Below are 26816 nucleotides of genomic sequence, written 5' to 3'. Positions count from 1 at the left end.
TGCTAATTCTCTATAAATACTATCATCCTTAAAAGGAAAAGAGCAGTCATGTAAATTTGCTCCTTTCAGCCAGCATTTCAATCGATTTTTATGGTTTGTTTATTTTTAAGATACATTACCATAGCAATTACCATGGCTCAACTTGCCCCATGCTGTTTGGCTCAACTTACCCCAGTCCGAATTTCGTGCGATAATTTTGTATCCACACATTTATTATGCATCCATCATATAAAAGACTATGACAAGAATGAAGATCCATACCTGGACTAATGATGTTGTTATCATGTCTTTATTATATTTAAAGACGTGTGTGTTTATAAAGCACTTATCTATTTCACACTCTTTTTTACTTTTTTGGCTGAAATTCGTATTTTTCCCTCTAAAAAACTACTTTTTGTTTCAAAGTTGAAAACAATGTGGTGGGGTTAGGGGTTATGCTATGGGTCATCAATACATGACACCACCACAATGTCTGACTCATTCATTATTGGCCTGGGGCTGGTGGCTCAACTTGCCCCTATGCTCAACTTACCCCGCCTTCCCCTACAGACTACAGTTTCCAAACATGCTTACCTTGACTTTTGACTGGATCAAACAGCGTAACCTGCATCGGCAGCAAGTGAATGGGACCGTACAGCTTGGAGTTTTTCAATATTCAGAGCAACACAACGAAGACTGTCGAGTGGACAAAATCGGTCTTTCCAGTTCACAATTCAATAAAAAATGGACAAAGTAACACAGTTCTGGTTCTCTTATAGTCTGAAGTTGTCGAAAACAGAAATCGGATATCACAACACATGAAGAAAACGGTAAATTCGAAGAAAAATAGAGACCAGGAAGGTGTATCAGTGTATTATGCACAGAGCTCGAGAGAGATGATGTGAAGTCGATCATCATGTGACGTCATTATTCTCGACTGTTTTCGATCGCGTGAATGTCTGCCTGGGGGCGGCTGGGGGGCTGAGAAGGGTCTCTATTAATTTCATTTCTTGCATTTCCACGACATCTGTAAGACTTTTTAGTGACATATTTGTGTATAAAAAGACAAGACCTTTCCATTCATATATAATTTGTCTATAATCATCACTTTCGTGAATTTTCTTTGTGATGTAAACCGTTTGAATTATTTGATATAAACAATTACACTTTATATATGTAATTTATTCTCCACTCCATCATCTTGTGAAATGGAGTTGTCAATTTTTGATTAGGCATCTATCCTGTCTAATGTGCGAACAGAGAGGTTGGATGCTGATTTTTTTATAAAGTCATCTTACACCCTTGTGAGTGACACTTGAAACAGGCTCAATTAAAGAATGTCACATGAAATATGATCTATAAAATTATTTGTCTTGTTACTTTTTTTTAAAATGCTTACATTATTTTTTGTGTAAATTATCCTCAGGATTAGAAGGTTGCACGGGCCTAATCACAACTGGTAGGCCATAGATATTCATTCGACGCAACCCATTGCTCAATTTTTAAATTTGATATTGCTGATTGACAAAAATGAATGAATATGACTTACAATCTAACACTGATTCTAGGGAGGGTACCTACCGAACCTACTTTTTCCAAATTGGAAAGATATATCATCACTATTGAACTATATTTTTACTGGCAGAAGAATTAGGGTCACTTTACTCTCTCAAGTGATGAATTTGGTCCCGTCAGGTGTAGTCTTCATAAATGCTGATTTATTTTTAAAATGAGCCGATGGAGGTACCCTTTTCTGGTCAGATATGGAATGTCAGACATTTTACCTATCAACTGGTAGTAAACATTCAACCCTAGAATTTCCTCCTTATTTTTTATGAATTCTTTTTAAGTGCCACTTTAACATATGGGTCTATGGGAAATGAATTAGGCCTATGAGCCCAGAAACCAGATCACTTATATTTCTCTTTTTTTGCCTCATTCAGGATTTCAGACTCGGTGGCTTTTGATGAGCTAATCAAAGAAAATGAGTCTGAGGTTAGAACCCCTACATCCTGGCCCGAGTGCTGTCAACTCAGATGTGGAACGGGCTGCTGTCGCTCGGTCTAAGTCAAGCAATAAATGCTGTCGCTGCTGCGGACTCACTAGGTTTTTAAGATTAGACAAGTCATGGTTTATCAAGGTAGGTAGCCTTACATTCTAGTGAATGGATTGTAGGTGAGCTTCTCTAACAGGGAGTATCAGGGTTAAAAGTAATTTCGTAAAATCAAATTTGATTTATAAAATTAGAATTATTTAACAAAATTGTAGGAAACAGTTTCCAAGAGGGTTATCAGATAGCACAGTGAATTGAAATGAATGATTCATTTACACGTCAAAGTCACTGTTCGTACGGTCACGACGTTCAGTGGATTAATGTTTTTATTTATCAATTAGAGAAAATATTCAGAAGGAATGATCAATTATTTTATTACATTTTTCATGTACATGTATATCAATTTCAGATATCCAGTTTGGGAATTCAGCTCAGTAAATCTGAAGCTGGGGGTAAATGATGCACTTTACTTTTTTATCCAAGCATTTACATTTCGATCCAGGTTCCTACCTGTTCCCTTTCTCTCTCTTTTCATAAAAAATTGTCACTGACTGATGTGTAATAAATTTTTTTTAAGAGAATGAATTTTTAAAGGTTTTTTCTGTTTCAGGAGAATGCTATTATTGAGGGATGATGTTGTTTGTTTGATTCCTTGAAATTGGTATTTTTGATGTTTGAGTATTAGTATAAGTATGTAGGAATACAATGGAAGAAAGGACCCCATGGAAGAAAATATATTGTTAATACTGCTAGAATGGGCCATCCTCCATGTTTTATATGATTCATACAATTTGTTAAATTTGAATATGAATATTCTTTTTACCAGGTATATGGAAATAAATGCAAACAAACAAATGAATGTACATAAATAGTGGCTGCCTATACAGTAAGTTTTATTCATGGAGTTTGAAAAAAGAAATGAATGAGCAATAATAGATCAAAGTTCCTTTTGGGAATGGAATATATTAAAGCAATGAAATTCAATTCATTTCAATTTGAAACATGTATTTCAAAAATTCTTATAAAAATCGGTACAGATTACAAAGCAGCTCTAGGTAAATATAGGCAAGAAAAGGGACTGAAATACATTAGAAGGCAAGTCAAAGAAAAGGTCACCCTAGAAGACAAAATTTCATTTTTTTAAAGAAGTTATCTTTGGTGGGGTAAGAGAGCACAAATGTTGAATTTTAAAATTTCATTAAGAAAAAATTGATAATGTGCAAATTTGTGCTAATTTGGGGCACCTAATATGCATAATTGGTAAAATGGGCCTGTGAGATAATTTTAAAAGCTCATAGAAATTCAAAACAAACCTTGTGAGATATAGTCATTGGTGGGGGACATGGACCCCCAACATCTTATTACTTTTGGGGAAAGTGGTGTCATTTAATTAAATACACTGTATACCAACTAGGTCTTGTCCAAGGATGGAATGTCTCATGTATACGTAACATTTTGAGGATGTTTTTTAAGTTATTTCTCAGAATACAATACTTGTGTTGTTGCATCTCTAGGAAGTTCTAATTCGAGTATAAAAATTTTATACCATGAAAAGTTTCAAAAATGTATCTTACAGTTTGATACAAAGTTAATTTTAAAAATGTTACGTATGGGACAAGAAGATGTTACATGTACATGTAGCCTATGTATGGGACATTTTGTACACAATGTCAACGGGGAAACGAATATCAAATTTGTGTACATACTACATAGTCCAGGGAGAAGAACAATTTTCCTTCCTTTTCACCTTTTTAGTTTCTAAAGACTGACTTGTTATAAATATTGATTAATGAAAATGATCGTACCCCAAAAATGATGAAAATGGAAAAATGTGAAATGATCTAAAATAATAGAAATACCTGTACATAAGAAATTCATGAAACCATGAAAAAAACAAGAATAAAAATATGTTGAAATGGCTCATTTCATTTTCAGCCATATCACACATGTCTCAATAGAACATTTTGAAATAAAAAACTCTTTTGTTATTTCAAAATTTGAAATCATTATAAATTTCAAAAATATGGGGGAAATTGTGTTAGTTCTCTATGGGGACAAAATGTCCCATACACGACTGTCCCATACGTAACATGTAATTGAAAGGGGAGTTCACCCAGACAAAAATTTTATTGTAAAAAATAGCAGAAAATTAATAAAAATATTGCTGAAGGTTTGAAAAAATGCATCAAGGAATAAAAAAGTTATTAGAATATATTAATCATTTGATTTGTGAGTCATATGCGAGCAAAATGAATTAAATGTCAGTTTCTCAGAAAATTGAAAATGATTTATATTTTACCTTCAGTATATCAAAGAAATCATTTCACACCTGTTCCTAAAAAAAAAGTCATCATGAACCATAAAAAAAATTTAAATTTATGCATTTTATATTACATAACATATGGGGCAGCTGCTCGTTTATGACGTCGCAAATCCAAGTATTAAAATTCTAATAACTTATTCTTTAATCGATTTTCCTCAAACCTTCATGACTATTTAAAAAAAGAAATTCTGCTATTTTTACAACAAACTTTTCTTCAGGGTGAACTTCCCTTTAATGGGTTTAATTAGAGTCTGTAATGAGAGGGTTTTTACTTATGACATTTAACTTGCCTTTACACAAGAGTGTTGTGACTTTTATCACACTGAGTAGCAAGTTGTCAAATGAAACACTTTAAGAGAATTCTCAACTTGAAAAAAATGTTTTAATTTTTTTTTTCTGCATCCCTGAAGTAACATCATATGTTTTCTCTCTAACAGGTCAACATGATACATGTACATGTATGTCACCATTCTTACATGATTATTCTTCTAGATATCAACCATCATAATGGTATTAAATCTAATCAAAGTAATTTTTTCATTTAACACTATTTTTCAGGTCATTAATGCCTCTGAAATGTCCCATAGTTACAAGCGTTAATTCTTGGACTTACCCTAAAATAGACAAATAACAATTCAGGGTAAGGAATTACTGGAATTGGGTGGTTGAAAAATCTCAATAGTTAACAGATACTGACAACCACCATAGTCAAATCAAAACAAAATATTTTGTATTGTGAATCTACCAATTTGATTTATTAAGTTGATAAGAAATCCTGCTTATTTTTGTCCTACACTTGTCATCTAAGGTTGCATATTTTACATAAATGCCAAATCTTGATCATATCTCAGTCTCATCTTGAAATGAAGGGATTCCTTTTCAGCAGAGCTACCAACTTAATTTGGAAATAGAACTTATATTTGCATTGTTAGAAAAGACGGGCAAGAATGCCGTCTTGACCATGAAACTGGATGTTGTTGGTGATGTCAATACAGATGCACAGTACGTGTAGCTCAATAGCAATTATTTAGACCTGGAAGATTGCCTTGCCTGTTTGCCGAGATGCTTCCAAGGCACTGTTGGTGGCAGGGCAATTTCACTCCAAGGATGAAATCCTAACTGTTTCACCGAATATTAAGCACCAATTCACAATATTTCTAGGCAAGGGACGTGACTTTCCTGTGATATACCCCCATATGTTTTCCCTTTGCCCTCTCCTTGTTGGTTATTTGTTTAGATGGGATCTTGGGTTTGGTCGGCAATCTAAGGAGAGACAAAATGAGGAGATAACAAAATGAAATGGATTCTGGTTACAGGGCTTACATGCTACTCGTGGATTTCATAAGTAACTTGATCCATTTTTCCATTTGGGTGAAATATTGGGAACTTATCTAACATGATGAGAATAGATGTCAGTTACGTCTGTGCAGCGATGGGTAAAGTAACGAGAGAGAGATAGAGAGAGGTTTTCCTCTTGTGAAGGGCTTTTACACTGCACTTCCTTTTCTTTGGATGTATACATGTACACACAAACTTTTGTTTTATCATGGTGTTACAGTGCCAGCATATATGCACGATGTAGACAAGAAAGTTCTCCAGAAAGTGTGCAATAACCTGGACCGTTTTGATGTACTTTCCTTTCTGATTATTTCTTTCAGTCAAGAAACAGCATTAGATGGTAGTTTTACTTTTTAAGATGTTGATCACACCCTTTCATGATGTATGTTTTACATTAGAAGATTGAATTCCAAAATTACATCTATGTACTAACATTATACCGGTAGTTCTTTTTTTTATAGAGTCGGACCATAATGGTGTATGAAATCTGCTTTTTTTTCAAAACTCATTCCCATTACTAACTCGTTTCCTGAACTCAACGTTGATCCCTTGACTAACTTGTTTCCTCGACTTACAAACTTGTTCCATCAGTTTTTTACCTACATGGGAACGACTTAAAAGCCCACTGCTTGTGATGTTTTGGAATGAAACTCACCATTTGAGGCATACAGTAGATAGTGACAACAGCAGTCTGCAACGTATGATTGCAATCAGCTGCAGTACGCTCACAGCTCTGTTTAGACACGTAATCTAATTTTACCATTATTCAGTTTGTGAAATGAAACTAGGGCACTTGCAAATGTGCAACTGTGAGATTGTGAAAGTGGTATGCTACATCTGAATATTCAAAGTATATGTAGAATTCATACACCATTCATTAATTTTGATGTCCATTTCAGTTTAAAGTAAGACACACATACTTTATGTAGCCTATTTTTCTTTGAATTTAAAATTGAATTTCGCTTTCGGTTTTGGTCTTTATTGAAAAGCGATTTGTTTGATTCATTTTTTTTTCAGAAAGAAAACTGTGAAGCTGAAAGAAACATTTCCTAAAGCTGAAAATATTTTCTAAAAAAAAAGAAAATGTGTTGGGTTACACCGTGGACCCTACCACATGATTACTCAGTCACAGACCTGCACAGATTATAACTGGTCAGCTCAGTAAAGGGCTGTGTTTGCGATAAATTTGTGTAGCACTGTGTGGAGGGTGGTGGCAGTGTAGCTGCCTGGTTGGATATAAACCTAATAATAAAAAATAATAATTCTTCCTTAGAGTTTAATATAAAGGCCTGGTCACACCCCCCGAGCGTTACTGGAGCGGAGAGAAAAAAAATCATCACCACTCGCTACCGTTCACCATTTTTTATTTCGATTGTGTTTTTTTTGTTTTCGATTTTTTTCCCCAATTTTGTGAGCGAAATTCGACTCTCTTTCCACTCCACGACCGCTCCAACAACGCTCGGGCGGTGTAACCAGGCCTTAAGCACTTAATACATTGGAATGACCTCTAAACATTTTACTAATTGTACTGAATGCAGACTGAATCAAGCTTTCAAATTTTACCTGGTGCCCATTCAATTATGTCATGAAATATTTTTGTTTCTTGGGTATGGGGGATACATCAGTGAAACCCATGAATTTTCCCCTTCTTCTTCAGTTAACTCGAAAGTGGGCTGAATCAACAATGAAATAGTATTAGTGTGAATAAATGTGCAGAAATATCCTTGGGGATGTGCACTAGAAAGGAGATGACACCAATTCAGGTGGTCATCTACCATGCACATGTATAGGCTGTGCACAGAAATGCCAAAAAGATGAGTTCCAATCGCTTGCAAATAGATAGTTGCCATGGTAATAAGGTAGCATCAAGGTTATTTTGGTAACCTTTTAAGGGTACAGTTACATGTACATGCATGAACACTGCCTAGAGCACTGAGATAAGTCCTCTAATTGGTGTACTCTTACTTCGTAGATCCACTATCCAGTACAATTGCTGAAGTGGTGTTTGTCATAATTATGAGGCAAACCAATTAATTTTGTCAATTTTAACTCTGTCCCCATTCCCAATAAAAGAAGAGCTGTTAGAATTCAGAAACATGTCAAATATACCACAAATCTAAGAACAGTGCCTACATTTATCTGGATAGAAAACAAACAACAAAAAATGTAGGCCCTACATGTGGATCCATGTAAAAATGGAGCTCATCTGTTCTTTTATTATTTCATTATTCACGGGCATGGTAGCTTTAGTGCTCAGTGGCCTTGTGGTGCAGTGATAGGCCCATATTCTCAAAAGAGGTTTTAATTGTACCATGGTACAAAAGTTACAAAATCATGTACTATGCAGATTTTAAAACATAATTACAGTATGCTTATTTTATCGCGTACACAAAGTTAAATCCAATTAAACATGCCCTTTCAGCAAAGAACGCTTAAAATTAAGCATGTTAATGAATAGACAGGAATATCCGTCGTTTCTGGGGATTTATTCAACAATTTCTGACATTTTACTGTAATCCCCATTCACCGACGGTAAAGTGTACGTGTGGGCTCCCATTTGTTATAACACCAGCACTTTTGTCCGACCAGAGTCCAAAGTTTGGGGTTATATAACACATCGAGGTTACAATCTAAGGATATGTAAACTACAAATTAAAAATATTTCATTATTCAATTTTAAAATACTTTAAACGATATAGATGAAAATGCATGAAAATTATACCTTACCGATGTTTAGTTGGGAAAAGCACAGCTCATCGATCCAAATTAAGGCAGCCAAACTATGAAATATTTACAAACGAACGGGGAGGGCGTCAACAATATACGAATGTGATATCGATATTGCATTCCACCAGCACACCTACAAGGCAATAATACGATACGATACACTCACGAAGACAAACGATAATAGTTATAATCGCGATATATCGAGACATTAACGATAATGACGTCATTCAAGATGGCAACTTTCAGGGAAAACCGTTAAGGTTGGGAGAAAATGTCTTAGATGACAGATTTCTCAATCATCCAGTGGATTTTTTTTAATAACTCCGGTCCAAGGTATGCAATTACTTAAGTTATTTATATTTCCCTGATAATTAAATTGTAAATTTCACTCAAAAAACAGTTTTAAATCGCGATCTATAAAACGCTAGTTTACTATACGTTGTCTAGCCACGGACCCCCAACCCCTTCAGTCTATGTATGGTGAGTGGAGCCAACGTAGTTCAGCGGAACAACCAAAATACAGAGACTGAAGCTTTTGGTCTAGTTAATGAAATAAATCTGCATTGTCCATGGTTTTTTACCATGGTACAATTGAAACCTCTTTTGAGAATACAGGCCATTATGTAAGATGCAATCAATATTTACAATCCTTTTTTGTGCATGGATTGCTGTAGACTTTTAGTTGAAGGAAAATATTTAAAAAGGGGACACTGACATTCCTGAAAAAAGAATAAAAGATAATAAATTGTCAATACATGTACGTACACTTTAAGACAATCGTGTTAGAGGGATAGAAAGCAAAATGTCAAAGGAAAATGGGGAAATCATGCAGAGAGCACTGTGTACATTTGTCTCTTATTACAAATGTCATCACTCTCCCATTAGAGTTAGATCTGGTGAATCCCTCTCCAGCATCAAATACCAACTGATTCTATCACCCACGTTTATTGGAGACCCTTATAGACATTGAAAACAACAGAACCAGAAACACCTTTTTTGTCTAGTTTTGTGTGTGTGCATGATGAAGCCCATTTAAGATGACCCATTAACATTTTTGTATGGGTCTTGGATTCATTGTTTATATTTTTTGTATAATTATTTTGAAACACGTACTTTATACATGGACCTACTAGCAAAGTAGGTCTAAAAACTCTATGCTTTATATACATTTGGGACTCTTTTTGGGAGAACATTTAAATAAGAACAAGCTTCCCTTTGATTCCCCTTGTCTACATGTACAAAAATGTGTTAATTACACATTGAAAGTGAATCATAAATAAATAAATATCCTACAGTGTAGAAGAAAGACAGTGAAAAAAATAGTTGTTATAAAGTGGAAGTGAATGTTGATAATATTTAGGAAGTGCCTCTTTGTTTTCAAATGAAATGATCTATTAAAGCCAAAAAAGATTGTATGAAGCTACTAGTATAATGAAATATCAGGAAATATTTCTGTTTCATATGTGAATTCAGACTGTTTTTGCAAAGAATTATTTTGATTTACAGGTACATGTATAGACTGCTCCAGTATCTAATTTTGTTTGATATCAATTATTAACCCGACAGTTGACTGTACAGTACTATGAAGTGTTGCTGGTAATCCTGGGTTTTAGGGGCGTAAAATATCTGTATACATTACCGGCCTCTAACTTCAGCCACAGCATCCCAGCATAGTATGGACGGCTAAAAGGGCAAATATTCAAATATGATTGAGCTGTTTTCATCAATTTTGTCTCGCAGGTTATAGCTGGATGAGTGGATCTTTTCTTGAAACTTTGGCATTAGGGCAATCAAGTTTCACTGACCGAGTTGAAAGTCACATGATCAAGGTCAAAGGTCATTTGGGGTGAAAATTTTAACAAAATTATTGTATTTTCCCCAAGAAATTTGACTACCTTTAATATCAGCTTATTGCTGGTAGCCTGAACAAGGTTAAAGGTCATCTTAATTCGAAGGGAATTGGCTTGAAGGGGGGGGGGGGTACTTCCAAAAACCCTACATTTGAGTGGAGAGAGGATCAAATTGGCATATATATATACTACCGAATTGTACCTACTGGGTTTTAGGGATATAAACTATGTTTTTGGCTGGGGGTGGGTATAACCCTATGATTTAATTGGAGAGGGGGTGAAATTGGTCTATATATATATACTACCGTATCGTACCTACTGGGTTTTAGGGGTATAAATCATGTTTTAGCTTGAAGGGGGGGTGTACTTCCAATAAACCCTAAATTTAATTGGAGAGGGAATGAATTTGCCTATATATATTCCTATATTGTACTTACTGGTTTTAGGGGTATAAACTATTTGTTGGCTTGAAGGGGGGGGGGTACTTACTTCACGAACCTACATTTGAGTGGAAAGGGGATCAAATTGGCATATATATACTACTGTATTGTACCTACTGGGTTTTAGGGTTATAAACTACTTTTTGCGGGGGTGGGTATAAAACCTATATTTAATTGGAAAGGGGATCAAATTGGCCTATATATATTGCACCTACTGGGTTTTGAGGGTATAAATTATGTTTTGGCTTGAAGGGGGGGGGGGGTACTTCCAATAAACCCTACATTTAATTGGAGAGGGGCTGAAATTGGCCTATATATATTCCTGTATCTTACCTACTGGGTTTTAGGGGTATAAACTATTTTTTGGCTTGAGGGGGGGTACTTTCAAGAACCCTACATTTGAGTGGAGAGGGGATAAAAATGGCGTAATATATATACTACCGTATTGTACCTACTTGGTTTTAGGGGTATAAACTATTTTTTGGCTTGCGGGGGGGGTACTTCCAAGAACCTTACATTTAATTGGAGAGGGAATGAAATTGGCCTATATATATTCCTATATTGTGCCTACTGGGTTTTAGGGGTATAAACTATTTTTGTGCTTCAGGGGGGAGGTATACTTCCAAGAACCCTACATTTGAGTGGAAAGGAGATCAAATTGGCCTATATATATTGCACCTACTGGGTTTTAGGGGTATAAACTATTTGTTGGCTTGAAGGGGGGGGGGGGGTACTACCACGAACCCTACATTTGAGTGGAAAGGGGATCAAATTGGCATATATATACTACTGTATTGTACCTACTGGGTTTTAGGGGTATAAACTACTTTTTGGCGGGGGGGGGGGTATAAATCCTATATTTAATTGGAGAGGGATGAAATTGGTCTATATATATATATACTACCGTATCGTACCTACTGGGTTTTAGGGGTATAAATTCATGTTTTGGCTTGAAGGGCGGGTGTACTTCCAATAAACCCTACATATGAGTGGAAAGGAGATCAAATTGGCCTATATATATTGCACCTACTGGGTTTTAGGGGTATAAACTATTTGTTGGCTTGAAGGGGGGGGGGGTACTTTCAAGAACCCTACAGTTGAGTGGAGAGGGGATAAAAATGGCATAATATATATACTACCGTATTGTACCTACTGGGTTTAAAGGGGTATAAACATATTCTTTTTTTTGGGGGGGGGGGCAAGGGGGTGATTACAGTCCCTTACATGTTAGATGAGAGGGGATCAAATTGGCCCATACAGTATGGTATATCACCGTATTGTACCTACTGATAATTTCTGTCTTTTACCTTCAAAGAAAAAGCAGCACTTTTCGCCTGGTAGGGGGAAAAGAGTGATTTTAAGGGTTAAAATTTTAATTTAAAAAAATACATTTTTCAGTTCCTTACCGTCCTGTTGGCGAAAGCTGGTTCTGCTCTTTTTGTAAAGATGTTTTATTGTTTTTCTCTCAAATCAAATTTCATACAATGCAGTTTACAAAGTTAGAATTGTAAATAATAATTCTAACAAATTTCTTAAACTCGTATACATTGTGCACATCGTGAAATAATATTCTAAGACACTGCATCGTACCACTACCAGATGAGTTAAACAACACAAATATCAGATAAAAACTTATACAAACTTACACCATAATGAACAAACATAATCTCATGAGCTCTGTCGCCTCTTTTGTAAGGAAATGTTCCCATTTCCTAATATGGTTTGATAATTTACCCCGCGTTACTGCTAAAATTTTCTCTTCACGTTTCATTTTCTAATATCTTCTCTCTAATTTCGTTGGGACTTGGTGGTCTTTTTTAGTCCTGCTGTAAACAAAGATCAGATATAATTATCTGTTCCTTCCCTATATTAGTATGCTTAACACCAATGTGTATATCCACCCACCTGGCATTTTTTTATTTCATACATAGTGAATAAGTTACCACAATCTATCCATACGTCTCTCGTCTTTTCACATGAAAAAACAGTTGCTCATTAGTTTCTTCAGTATTCCCACAAAACGAACATTCACTATCTGAGAAAATTTTGAATAAATGTAAATATTTCTTCGTGTATATTAATTCATAAAGCATTTTAAATTAAAAAACTCTTTAAGCCTACTGCTTATAGTACATTTTCTGGGTCTTGAAAATATAACACAGATATCTTTTTCGGAGAAATTATATGTCTTCTCTTTATTATTAAACGCATACAATTTTTACAATTTAATACTTAAAAGTGCCTTGTATATTTTCTTGGATGTTACGTTTGGTTAACTGTTAATCTTACAAGTAAATATAAATTCTAGATTTAGACCAGTGTCTTCACAGTTGTCGTTTTTCTTCAAAAGGTGTTTCCGTGTTGCTGGAATATTTTCAAAAACTTTGTAAACTTTATCTATTTCATTTCCATCTAACCCCATCTTCAGAAAGTTTCTAGGAGATTTGATGATACCTTCCTTGTCAACAATATGATGCAATTTATATATATGTTTTTAAGAAATAACTTTTCATCACATAGCATTTGCCCGTTCAGTCCAATAATTTTGCCGTTAAAAAATATCTAATTTCTTTTAGATGTTTCTTTTTCAAGAAGTACTTCTTTGATAGCGGCCCAAATTTCCAACATATCCATATACAATTTTGGCAATGATATTTTACAGATATTCAGTTAAGTATTAGTGAATAATAACAAAAGTCCTCCTACATCACGGGTTCCATATATAAAAAAAAACGTTTCCATCCTATTCTGAATCTCATGTCAAAAGCCTTTTCAACCACACGACTCTTTGTGCATATACAAATAAATGAAAATCTTGATAACTAAATCAATTACATAAAAAGATGAGGTTTGATCGCACGCTTGTCTTTTAGAAGAATACTTGAGTCCACGATTTTTTTATGATTGTTTATGATTCATGCAAAATGAGAGAATTAGCTGCAAACTCATAACTGACACTACGACGGGGACGTTTCTCACACGGTGTCATAAAGGTATTGCTCTGAAAAGAGCTGTTGGGTTCATTAGGTTCGTCGTTGTGGAACCAGAGTTTATTGAAGAAATGAAAAAGTGTTGGTCTCTTTTAAATTCAGGTCCTCATCTCCAAACTTCGACAAAACTGCATGGTGTTCTTTGATTGTCATTGCAAATTCTTGTTCATTCGTGACTGACTGTGATTGGTTCCTCCTCTTCATAGTCACTCGCTTCAAAGGTCTCCTCGTCTGTTGTGTAAGGCCACGTCTTGATCCACTGCTATACAGATCGGGGGGGGGGGGGGTAAGACCCCCTCCCCCAAAGAAATCCATGTCCAATGAAAAAAATAAATGGGAAATGAAATGAATAGGATAAAACATTACTGAACCTTCTGGGAGAAAAACAGTATATTATCAATGGCTCTTAAAAGAGTGATCCGTTTCATTTGGAACAGAGGTGTATAGGCTTTATGATTTCACTCACAATTTATGCAGGAACACGAAATTAATGTGTGCCATTGGCTGTGTTTTTATATCATACCTAGTTTGAACAAATAAAACATACAATGTTATCTCCAATCACTAATATAGCTCCCCCACCATTGGGCCTACATTATAAATGGGGAATAAAAATGAATAAAACTGAATGTTATTTATATTTTCTGATATGTTTTATTAATTGTAAATTATTGCATTATAAATTTCGTTGGAAAAATGAATGAATAAATAAATGAATGAATGAAATGAAAAAGACGGCTTAAATGAATCACTTCATTGAGTTAGATTTCTTTAAAAAATGTTACTGACGGTCATCCATCCATGACACTTTCAATTCGTGTCATAATCAATTAATGTAAACATTTCAATATCATTCTATATTTATGCCAAATAGTATTAATGGCAAATTATATCATTCTATTTTGGCAAATAAACTGTACATACCTGTACCTTTCTCCAATTAGGATATGGAGAGTTCTTTTTTATCATGGAAATGTCAACGCATAAGCATTTGGAAGTGGATGGCTCAGGCTTCCTGATGCTTCATCGATGACATCACCCCTTCAAAGATTATCACTCCATACCCCTGTATGGCGTGAGTTGTTACTCTGTTATAAAAAAATGATCTTTGGACAATTGACGACCAATATCTTTACTCATTATCGACTACAAAATTGCAGCTCGGGTTTTAGCGATGCCTTTACAGAAAGTTTTGTCATCATTATTAACTGATCAATGTGGATTTATTAAACATGTTAAAGGTAGATCGGCATCCGAACATGTTATGCTTGCTCAAGATATTATTGACTCTTATAAATAAAAGTTCCTGTGGCATTATCATTTTTTTAGATTTTCTAAAAGCATTCGACAATGTGAACCACTCATTTCTGTTTAAAACATTAAAGTTTAAGGAATCGTTTATAAATTGAACTAAGATGTTACATAAACATGCTCAAGGTAGAGTACTATACAATGCATATGGTTGGTTATCAGAATCATTTCATATTTATAAAGGTGTAAGACAAGGGTGTCCATTATCAGTATAGAGGTTTATTTTGTTTTCAGAGATTTTGTGCAATTTGTATTAAAGAAAGTAATCAAATCAGAGGTATAGATGTTTCAGGATATTGTTTATGCTTACCAGAGAGATGAAAATAACACAGTTCGCAGACGATACGACGATATTTATTAATTCGATTAAATCCCTTCATAATATTATGAAAGAGATATGGCACTTAAAAAAAATAGGCACTTACACGAGAAAGTTTTTTTCAGGCTCCTCCTAAGGTGAAAGGGGCATAGTACACGTTTATGAAGGGACATTTTTATTGCGTAAAAAGGGCACCTTTTCAATGCTTCAAAAGGTGGTAGACACTGTGCCCCTACCCCCCCCCTGCATGACAGTAAAAAATCCGGCTCGCGATTTGCACTCGCATTAATTGTTAAATCTATATTAACGCATGCATCCTATTGATAAATATAAAAGTACAAAAATGAAAAAAAAACTTAATATCAACAAACTTCTTGCTCTTATTAGATTAATACATAATAACATTTTGATGAATTCCGAATAATCAAATTTGCCCCTTTTGAAGAATTGGAAATCGACAAGTTTCATCTCGCGCTGAGAAAGAGGAATAGGAAGACAGTCATCATTTTCACATGGTTGCGCAAAGCATAGGCGGATCCAGGGGAGGGGGGCGAGGGGCCCGGCCCCCCCCCCCCCTATTGACGGAGCAAAACCAAAAAAAAGGGGAAAGAAAGAAAAAAAAAAGAAAAAGAAGGAAAAGGAGAGGACAAAAAAGGAGAAACATAAGAGGAGGAAGACGGGTGAATAAAATGATGAGGGGAAGACTTGGAAAATAATGTTTAAAATATTTCATGTCACCATACAGTATAAAATTTTTGATCGCGCTTCGCGTTCGCATTGACTTTTAGGTGATTTCTATATATCTTGCTTAATACGGAGCCTAAGTATCAAAATTTGAAGTCAATATATAAAACATATTTCAGCTCGGAAATTGAATTTTCATTATTTTGTTTGATTTACAACTTGATTTTTAAAAAGTGCTCTGCAAAAATTTATGTTTTGTCTTCTGCGCGCTCGCAAAATTTTATTTGTCAGAAGCGGATCCAGGGGGGGGGGCCGAGGGGTCCGCCCCCCCCCCCCCCCCCCCCTATTGGTGGAGCAAAAAAGGGGGGAGAAAGAAAAAATAGTAAGAAAAGGGAAAAGAGAGGAGAAAAAAAGAGAAACAAGAAGAGAGGAAGACCTGGAAAATAATTTAAAAATCTTTCATGTAGGGATATAAAATTTTCGCTCGCGTTTCGCACTTGCTTTGCCTTTGAGTATATTTACATATCTTGCGCAATATGGAGCTTAAAATATCGAATTTTGAAGTCAATATACAAAACATATCTCAGCTTGGAAATTTCACAAATTTATTTTTAAAACGTGCTCTGTAAAAATTTCTTGCTTTATGGTCTGAATATTATTTTTTGCTTGCGATGCGCTCACAAAATTTAATTTTTCAGGTACCTATTATTTTCCTGTACTCCATAAAGTTATCAAAACGTAAGATCCCTATTCAGTCAGATTGTCAAAACGTATCGGCTAGCGCTGCATGCTGGCATTATGATTGGTGAGTTATGTATATCTCAATATTAATTTTAAAACAAACTACTTAAAAAATCCCAATTTGATGACAGTTTATAAGAAATTTCGGCTTGTGATTTTCTCTCACATTGATTGTTGAAAGATATTAACTCACGCATCTTATTCATAATTTAGAAAGTGCTTTAAAATAATGTTCAGTTTTCAGGCCATAATATTATTAGATTTTGCGCTTTAATGTTTAGGAAGAGAAATAGGAAGATAGTCATCATTTTCATATGACATAATGTCTTTGTAGAATGTCCCGGTCCTATGCCAAACTAAAAAAAATGAAATATATCAGCTTTTTTTAAACTGTGATCCATATCCTTCCTACAAAGTGCTTGAAATACAGAGTTAAACTTGACCCTTTTGTCAGATCAGAACATCATATATTTTTAGCTCGCACTTTGCTTGCTCTATTGATTTTCATAAGAAAGGTATTTAGAATACCCAAATTCTAGGTCGAAATCTGAAACACGAAATCTGAAATTCAGATACGCAGGTTCTCTATATAAATCATTATCCAGTTTCAGATCACAATATCAAAAACTGTCTGTTCGCGCTTTGCGCTCGCATTATTAATGTTGGAAACTTTCCAAATACTCATCCTTTTTATGATTTACAAAACATGAATAGAGTGTCCAGAATTGTTCTGCTCACGCTTCGCGCTGGCATCATTTGTTTAGTAATATACTTATCCGTTTTACGATTACAAAAGGTGCTTAGAATTTCCATTCTTCAGGTAGAATGTCGAAATTATCAGCTCGCGCTTCGCGCTTGCATTATTTGATAGTTAAAATGTAACATCTTCATGGCTAATAAGCAGCCTTTAACATATTTTATATGAGATCAGAATGTATATCAAAAATAGAAGAAAAAAAATCTGCTCGCGCTTTGCGCTCGCATTATTAATATAGGAAAAATTCAAATTACTCATCCTTTTCATGATTTACAAAATATGAATATAGAGTGTCAAATTTTGAGATTAAAATCTCGATTTTTTTTCAACTTGCGCTTCGCGCTCGCATCAGTTATTTAGCTATATACCTATCGTTTTCCATTCTTTCAAGTAAAAATGACAAAATTTTCAGTTCGCGCTTCGCGCTCGCATTATTTGATAGTGGAAATTTGTAACGTCCTCTTGGATAAGAAGCTGCCGTTGACAGAATTTTTTTTTATCAGATCAAAGCGCATATAAAAAATTTCTGCTCGCACTTAATAAGGCTTATGATATTATATGAATATATAGTAATAACAGTCACTAAGTCACTACGCTATATGTATGTATATACATACATATATATATATATATATATACACTTGGTATGGGATTGGTTGAGGATTCCAAAAAGTGCTCAATGCCGAGGCAGAGCAATTATATATATATATATATATATATATATATGTATATAACAGATATATGTATATAACATATATATATGTATATAACAGACTACCCCTCACAAGAAACAAACAAAAATTAACTTCGAGCAGCCGATCAGGGAAAATTTGGCTGAAAAAAATTCCGGCCCCCCCTATTGGCGAAGGCTGGATCCGCCCCTGGTTGCGCAATGTCCATAAAATGTTCAGGCCCTAGGTCTACATAATAAATAATGTCAGCTCGCTCTTTGATCTCGCATCATTTATAGAGTGCAATCCATATCCACTTCAGAATTTCCCTACACAGTGCTTCAAATGGTGCTTAACTTTATGATTAAAAAAGTGCTTAGAATATAAATTTGTTTAGTTCGAAATGTAAAACATTTTCAGCTTGCGCTGCTCGTTCGCGTTTTCCATCGTTGAAATATGCATCGTCTTCATGGCTATCTGCAAACAGTCCTTAACAGGTCCCTTTCGATCAGGCGATTAAAATATTTTACTCGCGTTTTTGCGCTCACAACGTTTGAATGGGGCGTATGAGATTATAAGGTTACAAGAATAAAGCAAATACAAGAAGTGTCAATTAGAACTACCCCTTTACCGATCGGGGAAAATATGGTTGAACAAATTTGTGCCCCCCAGCCAATTTCACCCCCTCTCCAATCAAATGTAGGTATCTTGGAAGTACCCCCCCCCCTTCAAGCCAAAAAATAGTTTATACCCCTAAAACCCAGTAGGTACAATACGGTAGTATATATATTATGTCATTTTTATCCCCTCTCCACTCAAATGTAGGGTTCTTGGAAGTACCCCCCCCCCCCCTCAAGCCAAAAAATAATTTATACCCCTAAAACCCAGTAGGTACGATACAGGAATATATAGAGACCAATTTCATCCCCTCTCCAATTAAATATAGGATTTATACCCCCCCCCGCCAAAAAGTAGTTTATACCCCTAAAACCCAGTAGGTGCAATAAAATAGGCCAATTTGATCTCCTTTCCACTCAAATGTAGGGTTCTTGGAAGTATACCTCCCCCCTGAAGCACAAAAATAGTTTATACCCCTAAAACCCAGTAGGTACAATTAATATAGGAATATATATAGGCCAATTTCATTCCCTCTCCAATTAAATGTAGGGTTTATTGGAAGTACACCCCCCCCCTTCAAGCCAAAACATGATTTATACCCCTAAACCCAGTAGGTAATATACGTTAGTATATATATAGACCAATTTCATCCCCTCTCCAATTAAATATAGGATTTATACCCCAGCCCCCCGCCAAAAAGTAGTTTATACCCCTAAAACCCAGTAGGTACAATACGGTAGATTATATATGCCAATTTGATCCCCTTTCCACTCAAATGTAGGGTTCGTGGTAGTACCCCCCCCCCTTCAAGCCAACAAATAGTTTATACCCCTAAAACCCAGTAGGTACAATATAGGAGTATATATAGGCCAATTTCATCATCCCTCTCCAATTAAATGTAGGGTTTATTGGAAGTACCCCCCCCCCTTCAAGCCAAAACATAATTTATACCCCTCACCCAGTAGGTGCAATATATATAGGCCAATTTGATCCCCTTTCCAATTAAATATAGGTTTTATACCCACCCCCAGCCAAAAACATAGTTTATACCCCTAAAACCCAGTAGGTACAATACGGTAGTATATAGATATATATTATATAGGCCAATTTCATTCCCTCTCCAATTAAATGTAGTTTTTATTGGAACACCCCCCCCCCCCCTTCAAGCCAAAACATAATTTATACCCCTCAAACCCAGTAGGTGCAATATATATAGGCCAATTTGATCTCCTTTCCACTCAAATGTAGGGTTCTTGGAAGTACCCCCCCCCCTTCAAGCCAACAAATAGTTTATACCCCTAAAACCCAGTAGGTACAATATAGGAATATATATAGGCCAATTTCATTCCCTCTCCAATTAAATGTAGGGTTTATTGGAAGTACACCCCCCCCTTCAAGCCAAAACATGATTTATACCCCTAAAACCCAGTAGGTACGATACGGTAGTATATATATATATAGACCAATTTCATCCCCTCTCCAATTAAATATAGGATTTATACCCCCCCCCCGCCAAAAAGTAGTTTATACCCCTAAAACCCAGTAGGTACAACACAGTAGTATATATATATATATGCCAATTTGATCCCCTTTCCACTCAAATGTAGGGTTCGTGGTAGTACCCCCCCCCTTCAAGCCAACAAATAGTTTATACCCCTAAAACCCAGTAGGTGCAATATATATAGGCCAATTTGATCTCCTTTCCACTCGAATGTAGGGTTTATTGGAAGTACACCTCCCCTTCAAGCCAAAACACGATTTATACCCCTAAAACCCAGTAGGTACGATACGGTAGTATATATATAGACCAATTTCATCCCCTCTCCAATTAAATATAGCATTTATACCCCCCCCCCCCGCCAAGAAGTAGTTTATACCCCTAAAACCCAGTAGGTACAATACAGTAGTATATATATGCCAATTTGATCCCCTTTCCACTCAAATGTAGGGTTCGTGGAAGTACCCCCCCCCCTTCAAGCCAACAAATAGTTTATACCCCTAAAACCCAGTAGGTAAGATACAGGAATATATATAGGCCAATTTCAGCCCCTCTCCAATTAAATGTAGGGTTTATTGGAAGTACCCCCCCCCCTTCAAGCCAAAACATAATTTATACCCCTCAAACCCAGTAGGTGCAATATATATAGGCCAATTTGATCCCCTTTCCAATTAAATATAGGTTTTATACCCACCCCCAGCCAAAAACATAGTTTATACCCCTAAAACCCAGTAGGTACAATACGGTAGTATATAGATATATATTATATAGGCCAATTTCATTCCCTCTCCAATTAAATGTAGTTTTTATTGGAACACCCCCCCCCCCTTCAAGCCAAAACATAATTTATACCCCTCAAACCCAGTAGGTGCAATATATATAGGCCAATTTGATCTCCTTTCCACTCAAATGTAGGGTTCTTGGAAGTATACCTCCCCCTGAAGCACAAAAATAGTTTATACCCCTAAAACCCAGTAGGTACAATATGGTAGTATATATATACATGTAGACCAATTTCATCCCCTCTCCAATTAAATATAGAATTTATACCCCCCCCCCGCCACAAAGTAGTTTATAACCCTAAAACCCAGTAGGTACAATACAGTAGTATATATATGCCAATTTGATCCCCTTTCCACTCAAATGTAGGGTTCGTGGAAGTACCCCCCCCCTTCAAGCCAACAAATAGTTTATACCCCTAAAACCCAGTAGGTACAATATAGGAATATATATAGGCCAATTTCATCCCCTCTCCAATTAAATCATAGGGTTTATACCCACCCCCAGCCAAAAACATAGTTTATATCCCTAAAACCCAGTAGGTACAATTCGGTAGTATATATATGCCAATTTGATCCTCTCTCCACTCAAATGTAGGGTTTTTGGAAGTACCCCCCCCCTTCAAGCCAATTCCCTTCGAATTAAGATGACCTTTAACCTTGTTCAGGCTACCAGCAATAAGCTGATATTAAAGGTAGTCAAATTTCTTGGGGAAAATACAATAATTTTGTTAAAATTTTCACCCCAAATGACCTTTGACCTTGATCATGTGACTTTCAACTCGGTCAGTGAAACTTGATTGCCCTAATGCCAAAGTTTCAAGAAAAGATCCACTCATCCAGCTATAACCTGCGAGACAAAATTGATGAAAACAGCTCAATCATATTTGAATATTTGCCCTTTTAGCCGTCCATACTATGCTGGGATGCTGTGGCTGAAGTTAGAGGCCGGTAATGTATACAGATATTTTACGCCCCTAAAACCCAGGATTACCGTATTGCTTTGCTGTCATAGATACATGCTCTAATGACCCATGATGCTATTAACCTTTGTCTTGGAGTGTCAGACATAAATGGTTTTATTGGGGGTATAGAAATCAGAGAGAGAGAGAGAGAAAGTGGGAGACATAAGACAGGTTTGGGGAATAGTCTGAAATTTTATACTGACATTCTCTCCAGTTTCAACTTTAGGAGACTCTTCAGCAGTCGCCATGGAACCAAATTTACCCAAATTCAGGGATTAATATTATACATGAGAAGAAAGAGGAGGATGCACTGAAAACTTAGAGTCTATTATAATACATGCATAATATAAGATGTTGAAATGAAAGTAAAACAAGTTTAACTACTTGGATATTGCCAGTTTTCACTTTGATATGCCTCTCACAGTTACAATATCAATTTCATTCATGTAGCATTTATATTTCAATGTTTAAGAATAATAAATATTGCCAATTTGAGGATTAAAGATGATTTTTCTTCTTTTTTTTTACCTCCATCAGCTCTGTCTAACTATGGGTTAAATGAATATAAAAGATGTCCAAGTTTTCACTCTTTTAGATTTTTGTTGTTGTAATTACAGGATCCTTGTGGTATCATCTGTGCTGTGATGACCTATCTGTGATAACCTACCTATCTAATGGGTTAAATGAATATAAAAGATGTTCAAGTTTTCACTCTTTTAGATTTTTGTTGTTGTTGTAATTACAGGACCCTTGTGGTATCATCTGTGCTGTGATGACCTATCTATTGATTGGTTATGGTCAGTTTGCTGTCAACGTGGTGCTGCTATTGCCATCAGGTATCCAACCCTATACAGTCATCCATGGATTCATCTTCAATTTGTTTGCAATCTTTGCTGCAGTCTCTCACGCCAGATCTATGCTCACAGACCCAGTAAGTGATGATTTATTGTGCTAGAAGTCTTTTTTGATGATGTTGGTGGTGGTGATTAGTTTACCCAACTGCTAGTAAAGCGTGAATGCTTGTAAGCAAGCAACCAGAAGACTTAAGGCATAAGGTCCTCTCTTCAGGACCAGGGACCTGTAGTATAAAAGTTACTATTATGGTAACTTTGCCATCCAAGGGTAACTACCATGGTAACAAAGCTCAACAGCCAATCAAAACCAAGGATTCAATTCAAGTTACCATTGCATGGCAAAGTTACCATAATGGTGCTCTGGTAATGAGGAAAAATGCCTTACCAAAGGGAGCTAGCACACAAAGTTGGAATTGAATCTGGGTCACCAGAATATGAAACTCCTGCTCTACCGATTGAGCTATTGCCTCTCTTCTGTGGTCCACATACAGCAATGATGAAAAGTGCATCTGCATATGCCTTTGTAAGGATCTTTACAGATATATTTTTACCAGATTTTATGATCAGATCTGGGCTTACTCACATACAATGTATGCACAATCTCCACTCATGGGGGAGGTTTTCAGCTACGAGTCAAGTCAGTCAAGTAACAAAGTAAGGCTCATCAAGATCTACATCGTAGGAGGAAAGTAAGATTCGTAGAAAACCACTCTCAAGGTAATGTTAAGAAAGATAATGTTTCATAAAAACTGTCTTGTCAGTTATTTTCTCAAACAATTATTTCAGTCAGGCAGATGAGATGCAATGATATCAGTAACCTATATTAAACTCAAAGATCTGTCAGTGAAAACCAATGACAAATAGCTTCATAAAACATCCCTGTGTGAAAAGCAATGTTTGGAGCAAGTCACACAAATGGCATATCGTGGCAATAAATCTAGGAAAAGTGATAGTCATGGTGACTCTTTTAAATATGGTAACTACCATTGTAGCCTTGATTTAGATTTCCTGCAGAATCTTGTTCGCATCATGGTACAGTGTATTTCAGTTACCATGCATTACGTAATGAGGCGATTTTAATGACAAGGGCAAAAGGGCGCATTGTGGTCTAGTGGTTCTGACACTCGCCTTTCAAACAGAGGGTCTTGATTATGAATCTTAGCCATGGCGTGTTTTCCTTCAGCAAGAAATGTATCCACACTGTTCTGCACTCGACCCAGGTGAAGTAAATGAGTACTGGCAGGAAGTAATTCCTCTAAAAGCTGTGCGCACCAGAATCGGTAGACTAGCTTAGCCGGGGTAATATTTGAGCACTTTGAGCACCTAACAAGGTGGATACATGCGCTATACAAATCCTATATTATTTATCATTATTTAAAAAAACAAAAAAAACGCTGCTTCTGAGAAAGTACACTGTTCTAATTCACCAGTAGTAAGGCTGTAGGATTACTTTATTTCTTCAAAGTCAATGTTGCCTGCTAAAACATCTGTTCCTGTCTCAGATATTTCCATTAGGTTTCTTATCACTTTACCGAGAGTCCTAACAGTAGTGAAAATCAAGAATACAGTATGTTCCATGTTCTGATGATTTTCATTGCTTTGTGTCCATACACTTTTGTCTTTCTTTACCTGATATTACAAAGTTGAAGAAAGAAAGATGTCACACTGGAGAAAGTGTAAGTTTAAAAAAAAAAAATCAAGTTCATGATTTAGACTTTATGCAACAATCGTTCAATTCTAATTCAGGTATATATTTCCAATAATTTACTTAAAAAGAATTTGGAAATAAATACTTGAATTGAAATTGACTGTGTGAAAAGTAGTACCAATCATTTGTCATTTCATAACTGAAATGGATACAGTGGTTACTTAGATATTGTTATTATTATTTTGATTTGATATCACTTTGTTGAAATCACAATAAAGGAAAGAAATTTACAAAGTCAATACAAAATAAAGATAAAGATAGGCTCAGGCCATGATGCATTACTGTCCATGCAGGGCAGTAGTATAAAACTTCATGTACATTTTCGATATAAGTAACAGCTACATAACAAACACAGTACATAACTTATACATAACTTATACATATAAGATACCTTAAAAATGAGTATGTGAAATGATAAATAACAGCCAAAAGTAAAAAGAAATACACATACATACATGTTTATACTAAGTTTACAAGTATTAGGTTGGGGCCAATCTCCAAAGCATAATTATTAGGAATAATTCTGACCACAATACTAAGTCTGATAGGCCTACCATTAAAATAAAAATCATGGATTATTATTACTTTTATTTTTCAACAAATTTTCCCAACCCAAGAGTTTGTCCACATTTCTGCATTATCATAATAAAAAAGATATGAACAATGTATTTTTAGAAAATTTACAGGTACAATTTGAATTTAGTTTTATACTCTAGCTCAGTGTGAACTTCACTTTAGTAGTTCATGTCTGTGAAAGAAGATCTTTTGATTAACATCTATGGAGGAGGCCTTGGAGACACATTACGCTGTCTGGAAAAGCGGATCATCAAGGAGATCACCCAAATGGGTTTGTCATGGAAAACACAACAAGTTTTTTTATTTAATAACTTCAGTGAACTAGATGGCATTTAATTGGAAATCTGTCCCCTTGTGGTCCATGTCGGTATGAAATAAAAATCAATAAAGAGTAAAACTGTCGTGAGCATCCTTATTTTGTTCTGATGATGAGCAATAGACAGCATGCCGCTACTGTTTAATTGCTGCTTGGTATCATTCTAGACACAGCCAAGAATTGAGAGGGTCAGATTCAAGTTCATTTATGACCAAGGAATTTGTCAGTAATTTAGCACTTAATGAGTGCAATTATGTAGCCTACATAGATCTGTAGGATGTCAAATACTACTTGATTGCTTACATGTTTGCATACCTTTGATTTGCCGCCAGCAATTAAACTTCATGAAAAATATGCTTTACTATTAATCAGAACCAATCAGATTTTTCCAAGTTATATCTTTTGTCGGGTCTCTTTATGAAATATGATTTATATTACAATGTAGGTGCTTTGTTTTTTTAAACTATTGTTATTTAAAATATAAAATTTGAGTTTTTAAATCATCTGTGACCTGAAAAGAACGACTATTTGACAACAAACAAAAAGTTTTAGCAGTGAGGTTATGCTTTGGAATGTCCCTCATTTGTGTACTACTGCAAATATCTAAATACAAGTATACAACTAAAGAAGAAATATTAAAAAAAATCTAATACAAAATATGTTTCATTTGAGGAAGATCAATTATTAAATACCAACTGCCTTCATATTTTAAGAGATTCATGATTTTGTGCCTACATCTTTGTAATGGTAGCTGTAACTACATGTAGGCCTATTGATAAGTTTAACTGCAACTGTCCATATTTGAAAAGGTTTTGTTAAAAAATATTGCTGCTCTGCTTAATAATGTCAGAATACCAAGTATTAAAAAACACACGAATAAAAGATTTTTTGTTTTAAGACCTCGTCGGGTAGGTTGTATTAATATGATTTCACAATCCATTAGATTTATCTACTGTATGTTCTCTTCTTAAATTGAAATAGCTATTGAGATGAACGTGTGCGTGTAATTTTAATAATGATAAGTATATTTGCTTATAGAGCGTTTAACACTGACTTTCTCAGATATTTCTAAGCACTACAGTAATGCAGCATAATTACCCTGGATTTAGCAGAGCAACTGTTACACTTTGCGTTTCAAGGAATAAATTCCTAAACCCATTCACTTCACCTGGGTTGAGTGCAGCACAATGTGTGTAAATGGATGACATGCCATTGCTTGGAATCAAACCCACATCCCTCAGATTGAAAGACAAGAGTCATAAACCATTACACCATGGTGCCCCCACAGTACCATTTATTCAATTTTCTTCCTCCCAAGA

The 26816-nt window shown here is 35.4% G+C and overlaps 1 protein-coding gene across 1 annotated transcript in view; it reads left to right on the top strand.

Annotated features, from left to right (window-relative positions):
* LOC121407575 (palmitoyltransferase ZDHHC3-like) overlaps nucleotides 1–26816 on the top strand; it is a 101578-nt gene that overhangs the window by 6361 nt on the left and 68401 nt on the right. The window contains exons 2-3 of the mRNA XM_041598716.1: nucleotides 1923–2119; nucleotides 22789–22974. Coding sequence (XP_041454650.1) covers nucleotides 1964–2119; nucleotides 22789–22974 — 342 coding nt within the window. The 5' untranslated portion in view covers nucleotides 1923–1963. The remainder of the gene's footprint in view (nucleotides 1–1922; nucleotides 2120–22788; nucleotides 22975–26816) is intronic.

This window comes from Lytechinus variegatus, chromosome 2, assembly GCF_018143015.1.
Source record: "Lytechinus variegatus isolate NC3 chromosome 2, Lvar_3.0, whole genome shotgun sequence".
Taxonomy (NCBI): Eukaryota; Metazoa; Echinodermata; class Echinoidea; order Temnopleuroida; family Toxopneustidae; genus Lytechinus; species Lytechinus variegatus.
The sequence above is the reverse complement of the archived record's forward strand: the minus strand, read 5'-3'. Positions and strand labels throughout refer to the sequence as shown.